The 13,341-nt window shown below is 52.0% G+C and overlaps 1 protein-coding gene across 5 annotated transcripts in view; it reads left to right on the top strand.

Annotated features, from left to right (window-relative positions):
- LOC105561345 (serine/threonine-protein kinase tousled-like 2) overlaps window positions 1-13,341 on the top strand; it is a 48,833-nt gene that overhangs the window by 755 nt on the left and 34,737 nt on the right. For 4 of the 5 annotated variants that reach the window (XR_001008901.1, XM_012011239.1, XM_012011234.1 and 1 more), the window contains exons 2-3: window positions 4,635-5,033; window positions 10,565-10,650. Coding sequence is in view for 3 of the 5 variants with exons in the window: in XM_012011239.1 (XP_011866629.1) it covers window positions 5,003-5,033; window positions 10,565-10,650 (117 nt within the window). In the remaining 2 variants the exon portion in view is untranslated. The remainder of the gene's footprint in view (window positions 1-4,634; window positions 5,034-10,564; window positions 10,651-13,341) is intronic. The other variant, XM_012011238.1, reaches the window with a different exon arrangement.

Here is a 13,341-nt window from a genome sequence, read left to right as displayed (position 1 = left end):
GTCACCGTGTTCGTGCCCGTGCTCCCGTGTCGTGCCGTCGTCGACGGCTGCGGTGTGATCGCCGTGCACGTCCCCGCGTCCCGCGAGTGTCGCAGCTAACGACCCGGTGCATCGTGACCGCGCGCGGCGAGCCGCGCGGCCTCCCCGGGTGGCTCGCGGTGGCCCCCCCCCCCGGTCGCAAAAGAGTGCGCTATGCGAGAGAGGGATAAATCGGTGACTGGCAGGCGGCGGCCATCTTCCAGATGAGTTTTTCCTCCTTTCTTCCGATAAACGAGGCGCGCTATGCCGTGAGGGAGAAGGACGGCGAAGGCGAGAGATCGTAAGAGAGACTGATTGACAGACGGACAGAGAGAGAGAGAGAGAGAGAAAGAGAAAAAGAAAGAGAGAGAGAGAGAGAGAGAGACGGAGGAGGAAGGTGTCGAGAGGGAAGGAAATTGTCTCCGCGTCTATCATATGCGACGGGAGATGCGGTGAACGGCGCGTGCTGCTCGGCGGAGTCACGAAATTTCACGAGCGCGTGTCGCCGCGACACCAGCCTTCGCTCGTGAGCGCGCGAGCGAGAGAGAGAGACAGGAACGTATTAGGAAGTGCGCCGCTTGCCACGCGTGTACGAGAGAGTTAGAGAGAGAAAGAGAGAGAGGCGAAGGTACGGCAGAGCGAACCAGAGCGGAAGACGGAGAAAAAGACATACCGCGCGCGCGGGGGAAGAAAACGGAAGCGGCGCGGAGTGAAAAGAACAGGGGGAGGCCTGACCCCCTATCGCCGCGCGTTTCCCTCGTAATCGCCGCGTCCTCGCGAGAGCCGGCGCGCAGGAGGAGAGGAGGAAAGGAGTACGCGAGAGGAATCGGAGGGAAAAAAAGAAACGAAAGAAACAAGTGAGTCGCGCGCGCGTCGTCGGAACGTGCGTCGCCGCCGGGACCGTCGTCTCTCGCGCCTCGCCGCGATCTCGAGGAGTTGCGTCGCGTCGTGGAGCGGTGAATCGATTACTCGCCGTGTGTAACCTCCAAGTCTCCGGCTGGACGTCGCGAGGAGAGACTGGGAGGCGGCCGGGGGTGGGGGAGGGACGAGGGAGGAAGAGAGGAAAGCAAGCAGGCAGGCCTCGCGACGACCCGAGCCATCGCCTTGTCGTCGTCGTCGCCGCCGTTGTTGTCGCCTCGCCTCGCCTCGTCCCGTCCCGTCCCGTCCCGTTCCGTCTCGCCCGTCCCGTCCCGTCCCGTCCTCCCGTCCCCATCCCGTCTCGTTTCGTTTCGTCTCGCCTCACCTCGTCTCACGTTCGGCTTCTCTCGCGCGTCTACCACGCAAACTGAGCCGTTTTTCGAGAGCGGGTTGATGCCCGTCGGGGACACCGAGCGCGGAGCCAATCGCGGCCGATAATACCCGCTCGTGCCGCGGACCCCGAATCGCGGGACGGATCGCGGGCACGGGTTCGCCAAGATCGGATCGATCGGCGGGATTAAACGGGGTACCCGGTCGCGCCGGCCGTGTCTCGATCAATTCGCTCGCTCTCTTCTCTTTGGCCAAAGCCGGCGCCTACGCGGTCGGTATTGTTGCGCTGTAATTTTGTCGACGCCGATATCGGGGCCAACGAGGGGCCGGGACGCGACGGACCGTGGGAGAATAAGACGCGGATCCTGCGCGATTCGCGCGAAAAGAGAAAAAAAAATCACCGCGGGACGGTCCCGCGATTGTGTACGGTCGATGCCGTCCGTCACCTCGCCCAACGATCCCTCCGTACGACGTCAACTGCAACACCGCAGCACGAGATTCTCAAGGTGGAGAAAAGGAAGTTTGTTTATCGGCGATCAACGCCATCTTTAAGATTACGAATGGGGGGGACTCTCCGTCCGATCTCGGCGACTCTTCGTTCCATTCTCACGTAGTGAGAACCCGCTGCGGAACGTCGTACCTCTGGAAACTATGTGGCGAGAGAGCGAAAGATCTCCCCCGCGGAATTGCGCTCCTTGTACATCCCTGCATCGCGTCCCGGCACGCGATAGAAATTCGTTCGAATCGATCAAACGCGATATCGCGTGCCGCCGCGATCCGCCGCGTGGTTCGGGCTTAAAAGCCCGAGCGGTGGCCCTCGAAAATACCGGCGCCCTTGGTTTACATCGGCACATAACCTCGTCTCGCCGGGACTCCCTCCTTAGGATACGCTCGGATACGCGGCGAATCGGGCGTCGTCTCTTCCAGATGCCGTCACCTTTATCTCTCTCAGGCCCGTTTCTTCCAGTGCAGATTAATTTTAACCCCTGTTTAACTAAGGTTTTATCCTTTTCCAATTCCTGAAACTGGAAAAGGATAAGAAGTAAGTTAAACCGGGATCAGAGTTCACCTGCATTGGATAGAAATGATCATTAGGCCCGGTTTCATCAAGCGTCGCTTAACTTTAATCTTGGTTTAATTGACGTTTGCCTCTTTCTAAAGTAACAGTTGAAAAGAGGCAAAGAACGAATGAAGCTCGGTTTAATTCACGTTTGTCTCCTTCTAAACAGCTGGAAAGAGACAAGGAACGAATGAAGCTACGCTTAAAGTTGAACGACGTTAGCGAAACCGGGCCTAAAGTCCAGTTTCACCAAACGTCGTTTAACTATAATCGTAGTTTAATTCACGTTTGTCTCTTTCTAAAGTAACAGTTGAAAAGCGGCAAGGAACGAAGTAAGCTTGGTTTAACTCACGTTTGTCTCTTTCTAAACAGCTGGAAAGAGACGAGGAACGAATTAAACTACGCTTAAAGTTAAACGACGCTGGTGAAACCGGGCCTAAGGTCCGGCCGCTTAACTTTAATCTTAGTTTAATTCACGTTTGTCTCTTTCTAAAGTGACAGAAAGACACAAAGAATGAATTAAAAGCTTAAAGTTGAGCGACGTTGGTGAAACCAGGCCTTAAGCCCGTATCAGACTACGGATTAGGATTGAGGTTAGATTGAAATTCGACCAATTAGAGCAAAAGTTACTAAACTTGAGATTAGTAAACTTTACTGTGACTGATCAAATTTCAATCTAATCTCAATCTGTAGTCTAATACGGGCTTTAGGGCCTCCTTCACCTAGGCCCGGTTTTCCTCTAGTTCACCGTTAACCACGAGTTAATCGACTCTCTATCATTCTTTATATTGTTATCTAAAAAAATCTAAAAAGAGACAGAGAATTGATTAACCTCCGGTTAACAGTTGACCAGAAAATGAAAAATCGGGCCCTAATCTAACCCCGGTTAGATTAATCGACGGTTGAATTTACCGAGATGCCAACCGAAAATAGAGGTGAAGGACACTCGCACCTTCGCCTCTATTTTCCGTTGGCACCCTTGCAGATCTTGACTGTCGGTCAAGTCCCAGACTACAATGGTGGATCAATTCTGTATCTTACACTATAGTGAAAATGTTAAAAGTGAGTAGCTCCGTCTCTTTCTAACTGTCCTCTCAGGCCCGTATTTTCATTTTCTGGTTAACTGTTAACCAGAAGGTAGTCGACTCTCCGTCTCTTTCTATGTTGTTATCTGAGAAGAGGCAGAGAGTCGACTGACCTCTGGCTAACAGGTAGCCAGAAAATGAAAAACCAGGCCTCACAAAGAGTCGCTCATTTTTAGCATTTTCACTATATTGTAAGATACAGAATTGACGCCCGAGTGATTCAAGCCCTAAGCCCTGAGGCATTGACCAATTATAGTCGAGAATCTTCTCATTTTCGACTGTAATTGGCCAATTTCTTAGGGCTTAGCGTATAAATCGTTCGTTGTGGACTGGGACTAATCTAACAGATTGTGAGATTTGTGAAAGAAACGGACACTCGGTCGCCCCGCGAAAAGAGAGAGAGAGAGAGAGAGAGAGAAAAGGAGAATCGCGACGTGGAAAACAAAACTCGATCCAGCCGAAAAGCGTGCGCCGCACTTTTTTTCAAATTTTCGCGCGAAACCTCGCGCTCGCACGCTCGGGATTTATCATGCCGCCATTATGCGCATTGCTGCACCTGGCAGTGTACTCTTACGTCGCGGCACATCCTCGCTTGCCCCCCTCGTCCCCCGCTTGGCTCCGCCGATGTTACGGCGGACGCGAGCGCGCGCGCCGAGAGAAATTATTCCCGAGGAGAAAATCTCTCGCGTATTCGGATAACAAGGATTACTCGCGGTGCGCGCAAAGTGGCGCGCGTCAATTCGCCGTCGATCATCGGTATATTTTCTCTCCCGGGGTCTCCGTTCGCCCTCTCGCCCGTTTCACGTGTCCCTCGAGCCAACCGGATTCGTGTCGTCCGTCCATAATGAATCCGCGTAGACGGGCGCCCCGCGCGACCGCGGGACTAATTCGTTAAACTCGTCGGCACGATCGATCCGTTCGGCCAACTTCGATTTCCCCCGCGGGACACGACGTACTCGTAAGACGTAAGAGGATAACGGTGCTCGTAACGCGTAGCGTACGGCCCGCGCACGTGTCCTCCCGAGACCCGGCGGAGGATCCTGCGGCGGGGCCTCGCTCGACGCGCGGACGGCGATCGATGATCGCGTATAAGGAGGCCCCGCTCGATCTCGAAAAACGGCTCGGGGAAAGAAAAAAAAACGAAGGGAAGAGGAGAGAGAGAAAGAGATCGCGCAATCCAGGCGGTTCTCTAGACGTGCGCGCGATCGTGCTGTGTGTTACAGAAAGGGGAGATCCCCGCGTCCTGTCGGCGGAAGCCGCCCGCGCGGGTGGCCGGGAGTAGCGGATCTCGGGGGAGTGCGCGAGAACCCTTTCACGGATGGTCCTCCGCGGTGCATCGCGGCCCACCCGGTACATCGCGATCGAGAGAGAGTGTAGTGTGAGATCAATAATGAGACAGGTGCTCTCATTGGTGTAAAGCGATGCGGCGGAGCTGAGAGTTTTGTCGGGCGGCACTGGGGCTCATGAAAAGTGTATCCGGCGCGCGTAACGACGCCGCCGCCGCCAAGGACCAACGTGCCGCGAGACATTCCAGCGAGTTGGATCAGTGTAATTACAATGTAGTGCCAACTCTGCAAATGGATAAACAGGGATGACTGATAATTGCTGGAACTCTGGTGGTGGTAAGTGTCCGATCGCGAGCATGCACGAATCCCACCTCTTCCACCGGCCGCTACCTCTACTTTTAACCCTTTCGCCGCTTCGGCCGATTAACGAAAGTGTCGAAGCCGGGGGGAGAGCGACTCGAACGTTTCGTTGTTTCACCCTCGACGCGTCTCGCGTTCCCCTCGGGGAGTTTCGGGACGCCCGGTGCGTGGAAATACGGATGTCATTTCGGCCTTATAATACGCGAGATTAGATAAGTAACGCGTGGATATATCAGCCGAGGCGGACGGACACACACCGTGTCGCGACGCGACGGTCGGCCAGCTCGATTATGCTTATGTGTACGCTATTACCGAGATGCGAGCGCCTAGCCTGCCACTTGGGCAACCGCAAAAACTTATTTTGTATCGAGCCGCGCCGGAACGCCGGCTGTCAGCAGTCATTTTTTTATTCGCCTTGCATGTAAAAATATACGCTCGAGATACGTAAATAGCCTTGAGAACGTTCGTAGGCGATAGGAGAACTGTTTTCAAATCGTTTACGTTATTGCGAAAATTAAATTGCGATAACGCGATCCCTCGCGAGCGATTTCGCGCCGACTGTTATCTCGGGAAATTCGCTGTCTTATTATTGTCCAGCGATTCGCTCTCCTTTTTTTGTTTCTTTGTATATCGGCAATCTGTTCGCCGCGGCGATCTCGCGGCATTCACTGAGATATAATATTGAAGGTCTCAGTTGACCCTCGGCCACGCGATTGTCGCGAGTTCGCGAGGATAAAAATCCAGCCTTGTATCAGCCGATTGTCCCGCGGGGAGGAGGGAGAAAATGAGATCTCCCGCTAATCGCAGGTCTCGTTAACCGCAACGCTCAATCTTTTTTCGATAATGCGCCACATGTTGAACCGACCGATGCCTTCCGTTTTATCGCGATAGCGAAGGAGTATCAACGAGGACGAACAGACAGACAGGCAGAATAGACTAAAATCTTTATTTATTAAACGCTCTGAAACAAGTCCCCTAAAGCGTTAGACAAGCTACACATAAAAAATACTTACGGGTGAGACAGAACTTTTGTACAACGAATAATTTGAAAATAGTAAAAAGTATTATAATAAAAAAGGTGAGTCGTATCTGATTGAATCATTATTTGTAGAACGCTCTGGGACAAAGTCCCCTAAAGCGTTAGACAAACTACACATAAAAAATACTTACGGGTGAGAAGGAACTTTTGTAAAATGAATAATTTAAAAATAGTAAAAAGTGTTGCAATAATAAAGGCGAGTCGTATCAGGTTGAATCATTATTTGCAGAACGTTCTAGGACAAGTCCTCTAGAGCCGATGGGGGAAACCGTTGAGGGCATTGTGGTGTACAGATTTGCGGCATTACTGGGTATTACTAGGGCATTTTTAGATATTAGGTCTTGCTGGGGCTTTATAAAGATAAAATAAGATAACAAGAAAAGTAATGCCCACTGGGCATTAGTGGGCATCGGTGTACCAAGATTTTGGTCAGCTGTGTCCCCCTCGCCTAAAGCGTTAGACAAGCTGCACATAAAAAATACTTACGGGTGAGAGAACTTTTGCACAATGAATAATTTGAAAATAGTAAAAGTATTACAACAAAAAAGGCGAGTCGTACCAGATTGAATTGTTTGTAGAACGCTCTGGATAGTCCCCAAAGCGTTAGACTACACTGAGAAAAATCCTCATCGGATAAACCTATTAAATAGTGTTTCCGATGGTTAATTTTTCCGATTACATTTTTCGATTAAATTATGGATACATCCGATGGAATGCAGTTACCGATGAAATTTGATTGAAAAACCAAACATATTTGTCATCGGATATACAATTTAATTGGATATGTCCGTTTGTTATTATGTAATTGGATTACCCGATTATATTTGATCGGACATTTTTCTCGGTTTAGCTACTCATAAAAAATACTTACGGGTGAGAAAGAAATTTCGTACAATGAATAATTTGAAAATAGTAAAAAGTAGGTATTATAATAAAAAAGGCGAGTCTTATCAGATTGAATCATTATTTGTAGAACTCTCTGGGACATAGTCCCCTGAAGCGTTAGACAAGCTACACATAAAAAATACTTACGGGTGAGAAAGAACTTTTGTACAATGAATAATTTGAAAATAGAAAGAAGTATTACATTAAAAAAGACGAGTCGTATCAGATTGAATCATTATTTATAGAACGCTCTGGGACATAGTTTCTAACACGTAGTGACAATATAACGGACAGTGATGGTTTTTCATTAGTGGTATTCAAGAATAGAAAAGAGTAGCGCAGAAACAGTATGACGAAAAATAACAAAATTAAAGTGGTCAAGATAATTTCAGAGAGAGAGAGAGAGAATTTTGAATCTTTATTTATCAAACGCTCTGAGACAAGTCCCCTAAAACGTTAAACAAGCTACATATAAAAATACTTACCAAGTGAGAAAGAACTTTTGTACAATGAATAATTTGAATATTGTGGAATATATAATACAAAAAAGGACATAGTCCTCTAACACGTAGTGACAATATAACGGTCAGTGACGATTTGTCATTAGTGATACACACGAATAGATAAGAGTATCGCTAAAACAGTGTGGCGAAAAACGAAATTAAAGGGGTCGAAATGATTTCACCGAGAGAGAGAGGGGGGGGGGGGCAGGACAGGTGTACCGGCAACAAAGTATTTGTTTCTTAGAAATACACTTGTGCGGGAACGCGATGATTATCAATGCGGTAGACGAGCTGCCGAGCGTTGCGTAAAGTTGCGTCCATTGATCGTGACGAGGCGCGATGGCTCTTCTCGTTTTTGTCGCGGCGAGAGAATAACACGCGCGACACGAGCGGCCCGCGGGATAATAGGTCCCCGCGAAATCATCGTCTAATTAGTCGCTAATTAATCCCTCGACGAGCGTCGCCGAGTCACGACGGAAGCGACGGCGGAGACGCCGCGCTCGGCAGCCTCTCGCGTCTCAGCGTCGCGTTTCAGCGAGCGTTTTCAGACATTGTCCGGCGGACGACAACAAGTGGATCGTTCTCTCCGGCGCGGCCGCATCGCGCTGCCGGAGGAGACGCCGGTGAGTTCGGATGGCACACTTTTTCGGAGGACGCGGAGGATTCGGCCGATAGACGCGCGCGCGCGTAATGCAATTCGCCGTGTAGAAGAACCGCTCGCGAAATATCCTGAGCAGCGTCTCACATTGTTGCTAGCGCCTCGCTTTCTCCGCGCCTTTTGTAGAACGAATGAAATTCCACGATGGCCGTTGCCGCCGTGACACTTGTCCGACGTAAGCGTCGCGTCATTTGGAGCTGAAGCTGCCGCGGTTCGTCTCCCCTTCGCTTCCGAGGTAGCGAAGGGGGCGGACGAAAGGGCGGGTCGGTAGGAAATTTAACAAATTAATGACAACGGATAGAAGCGCGTCTTCGGGGATGAATAGACGTTGAAAGATGCGCGCCCGTCCGATGATAATTTTCGGGCGAGGACTGGACCAGGAATCCGGCACCTTCGCTCGCCGGGGCGACTGCGCTCGTCCAGGCCCACGCCCGCGCGCGATATTGAAACGCGATGATATCTCCAGGTATTCCCGGATTCGTCGCGCGCGATATTGCACGCGGCGTGTCGTAAAGGCTGCATTGTTTTGGGTTGCGCAATTAAACCTGCGCGCCTCGACGAACCGCGTCTATCTTCTTACAGCGAGTCCGTTCGCCGCCTATCCCAGGCACTACGAATAAAATAGCCTTGCCCCCGTTTTACATGAAAATTGTGGCCGACGACGAGTTCAATGACTGCGCTACTGCACTCGCGCGCGCGCGCGCGCGTTCACTCGCTCGGATTTATCGAGCAGGCAGATGCGTTCCCGGCTGTCCCGGTCCAAGTGGCTCTAATTGTCGCATACCGCGACGATCAATTTTCCTATCACTTTCTCAATTTTCGCGAGTCCGCGCGCGCGCGCGGCGAATATCAGCCGCGAACCCGATCGCGGAACGGCAATGATCGTTAAACATCGACGTGCAAAACAACGTTGCGCCGTTTGGTAACGCGCAACGGCCGGTCACGCATCGTGAACGTGTATAATGTCTTTAACGGATTGCAGTGATTCTCGAAAGTAACGGCGAGCAGTGCGACTCATTCAGTCGCGTATACGCGCGTTGATAACAGGGCGAAGAGAGGGGGGAAGGGGACGGTCCTATCTATGAAAATAAAAATCCTTACGATGCCCGTAAGTGAACCCCTTTCTTCCGCTCGCTCGCACGCGCGTCTCGCTGGCCAGTGAATTTCCCAGAGACCTGCTATTTGTTAAAAATTTCAGAGTCGTGAATGGCAAAAAAAACCGCGCTATACGCATCGCGAACTTGGACGGGTTTAAACTCACGGCGATTATTTCTCTTCTGGGAAGCTACGTCCCGAGGGTGGTTAACGAAGTCTAGGGTGATTCTTTCCTCGGATAATAGCTTCATCTGTGACGTGAATAATAAAGGTGGCGAGGCACGCGACGTGCGCGCGCGCGAATTATCTATTATTTCTGTCGGCCGTCGATTCTCGTCTAATTTTACGAGACGGGCTCCACAAGTCGCACAATAGAATGGCGGTTTATTCGCGTAGAGGATCGACGCGCGAGTTAAATCCAATCCGTTTGATCGAAATAGATATAATGCCCGGCATAATGCGGCCCCGCGAGCGCTAATTATAGCATTCGGATTGCGCCGTTTACGACCCGCGGGATGTCCAGTTTATTGCGCGCGCGGTAATCGTCGGCGGCCTCGACGGCTACAATCGTGGGATGCTGTTGACTCGATGTTGCCGGTGGACACCGTTCGTCGAGACGTCGAGCTCCGCGGACGGCGAATTTTTTCATCCGAAATTCTCCCGGGGAAATTCGGGATGTAACGCCGGAACGGGCGCTGTCGCTCGCCTCCCCCCCCCCCCCCTCGCCCCGTATCTCTTCCTCGCTCGGATTCGTCCAGAGATAAGCCCCCTCGCGACGCAATCCGTTTCCGCGTTTCTTTACGAACGGACGCGAAGGAGCGGGGGCGTCGACTAGGTCGCGAACCGAGAGGTTCCTCCGCGCTCGACGAATTTTCTCCCGGTCTCCACGTGCGGCAGGGAAATCGCGGGTGAATCGAGACGCGACGCGCAATCTTCCTACGACTGCGTAACCACGCCATTCGGTGTTCAATATCGACCTCTGCCGGAAACTTTTTCGCGATAGTCCGCTTCTCTCCGCGTCTTTTTCCCCGCGCGGCTAACCCTTGCTCTCTCTCTCTCCCTCTCTCTCTCTCTCCTCTCTCTCTATCTATCTATCTATCTATCTGTATCTCTCTCTCTACTTGCTCCTCTTGTCTCGTCTTCGTTTCTTTTGTTCTGACGCGTCGCGTCGATTTCGCGATCGGATCGGGACACGTCGTCCGTATGCGATCGACTCTTGTAGATCGCGGATACGCTTCTCGATCCTTATCGCAGATTCTTGGCTCTTTTTCCACCGACGCCACGGGCGAAAGGTCGAAGTGTAATTCGCTGTGACTTGTTGTTCCAGGCGCTGGCGTCAAGATGGAGCACTTTCAGGCCACCCTGGACCCAAGGAAGCAGGAGTTATTGGAGGCCCGCTTTCTCGGAGCGAGGGTGAGCTGCCTACAACACTACACGTACATACATACATAAGACACACGCAGCAAACGCGCGCGCACGCGCGTTTTCTCTCTTTCTCTTGTATTGTCCTGTGCAAAAGTATTCTCCTTCGCCGTCGTCATCTTGCGAGCGTTCGCGTAGAGGGAACAGCTGGACGTTGTGCGAAATAGTGACGTTAGGCGATGACGAATCGTCCGCCGGGCGACATTCGCCTAGCGGATTATCACTCGGCCTATTGATACACTATCGGCTTTATCGACTTCGAGCCGTTGGAACGAGTAATTAGCTCGTGAGGCAAGCACGTTTCCGTACGTTTCGCCCGCAAATTTTCCGCTTATCGCTCTATCACGCGCTCGGAGGCCGGCAACGCACATCACCGCCGACCTTTATCTCGTGACGAAGCCGCGACGTTCGAATTGTCTCACGCACGTCGCCGCAGCGCGATTGCTCTCGTTCTCCGTCACCTGAGCCCCCTCCCGCGCCCCTTAATCTCGGGCGGGCGCAGAAAATCGGCTAATCGCGCGAGCCTCCGGGCAGCTCGATCCTCCGATAAAATCCGACGATTATTATGTCACTGGCGCGGAGCCAATAAACGCCGGAGTCAGGTCCGGCAGGTACTCATTATGGGACGAAACGAGTCGCGCTGCGTAATAAAAGGAGACGCTTCTCCGAGATTTTACGAACCGGCACACGCGTTACGCCGTCCCGCGACGATTTTTCTTCTTTTTTTGTTCTCCGTACGATTCACCGATAGCGGCGTCCGAGGGTCGAAGACATTTCCCCTGGGTGTGACTTATCTGAATAACAATATAACGCTAGGCGATGTCCGTAGACGATGAGGAGGACCGTTACTCTCGCCGAAAAGAAAAGGTATCGGAACAACGTAATAAAGTTGCGGCGGACCCGCAGCCGACGTATGAATCGCGGGCGAACGCGAGCCGGAACGTCGATGTGTCGGTGCGTAAACATTTCTTTTGTCCAAACAACGCGGAATAATTGAATGTGAAAGAGTAATTGCACGGCCTGATGATGACCAAAATGAACGATCGAAATGTCCGGGGGAAAATTTGTTTGAATAAAAGAATTGTTTACGCAGAGCAACATGGGCGTTTTTTAGCGGCGCGTGTTGACCCTGTACAGCCGCGCTTACATCGATACACCCGGCGTCGACGTAACTGCATTTTACGTTACTCGATAACGAATGTGCGAATGCACCGTTAAATTTAAGCATATCTGGCCGTGATTAATTTATAACTGTACCGAGCGCGCGAGTGGATCGATCCGATCGCGACTCTAGTTCTTTTTTACCGGAGAGACAACTCGTTTGCGTACGCGTCGACTCTATTTTCGGCAAATTACGACATCGCGACATACGGAGCGTCCCCGAACGAGCCCGTCGACTCGACACACGCGGAATTAAAATTTCGCCTCTCGACGTGTCGTTTCGAGAGCACAAAGGCTCGCTTCTTCGAAATTCCACCTTCCCCCCCCCCAAGACACATCCTGTAGAAAGGGATATATTACATACGCGGCGTAACTTGCTCGCCCGTGCGTAATGTAATATTTACAACGACCCGCCTATATCGATCGTAACTTGCATTTATTCAGACGTTTAGTATCCGCGTCTCTCGATGACGTAACGTCGACAAAGAGTATCGACAAGCGAGTGTCATCCCCGCGGTGAGATAGGAGGGAGCGAGCTGTCTGCATTACGGCGTTATTAAAGACAGGCCGGTACACCCGTTCGGTCTAATGTGTCCACTTTTGGAACGCCTGGCACGAGCGTGATTGGTTCTTATTTTGGATTCCCAAATCAGATATATTACCTGGAGCAGGCTGCAATAATACTCGGTGTCCCAGAAATGGAATCTGCGAGATCGATGGGTTTAAACGCGTACGACTACTGGCAGAATAATAACACGGCTAGATAGAATAATAACCAGCGGAATAAGGAGCGTAGCTATAGCGGTGCGTTCATAGATACGCGGGCACGTCCGTATTATCGGGCCTGGATGCATGAAAGATGAAGAACAAGAGAGGAGTCGAAATACGTCAAAAGGGTAAAGGGATAAGCTGGTAGACCCGTGGCGCGCGACATCCTATATACATCCGACCGACCGACCAACCAACGAACGAACCAACCAACCAACCAACCAACCAACCAACCAACCAACCAGCCAACCAACCGACAGACCGACCGACCGACCGACAAACGGACGGACAGACAGACAGACAGACAGACCGGCGACGTTGCCGGGTCATTCGCACTCGTGTGTAAGGTCCGCGCGCGAAGTAGTAACGCATGCATTTTGCATCCGTCACAACCGCGTCGTGTCGCTCGTTGCGAGACGGAGAGAAACGGAGACGCGGAGTGCGGCCGGCCCGTTTTATTTGTCGTTGCATCGCATCCGAAGTGCGGCGCGGCCGCACGAAAAGGTGTGGCCAATCGCGGCGCGCCGTGCGATCGGCCCGCGTGCTATCGGAAGCACAGCGCGGCCTGGGGTCGTGCGCGACGACGTCACGTGGCGCTCTCACTTAGAGCACGGCAGTCAAGTGCGCGAGCCCGACGCGCTCTCGCACGCCCGCCGAGCCGTGAGAGTGAGGGGGACGCGGGGGGGGGGGCGCGTTTCGCGCTTAAGGGTGCCCTCACATGGTCGGCGCCGTCACGACCTCTCTCGCTGCCCC

This window comes from Vollenhovia emeryi, unplaced genomic scaffold (assembly GCF_000949405.1).
Source record: "Vollenhovia emeryi isolate VEMERY1.0 unplaced genomic scaffold, V.emery_V1.0 DF939208.1, whole genome shotgun sequence".
Taxonomy (NCBI): Eukaryota; Metazoa; Arthropoda; class Insecta; order Hymenoptera; family Formicidae; genus Vollenhovia; species Vollenhovia emeryi.
The sequence above is the reverse complement of the archived record's forward strand: the minus strand, read 5'-3'. Positions and strand labels throughout refer to the sequence as shown.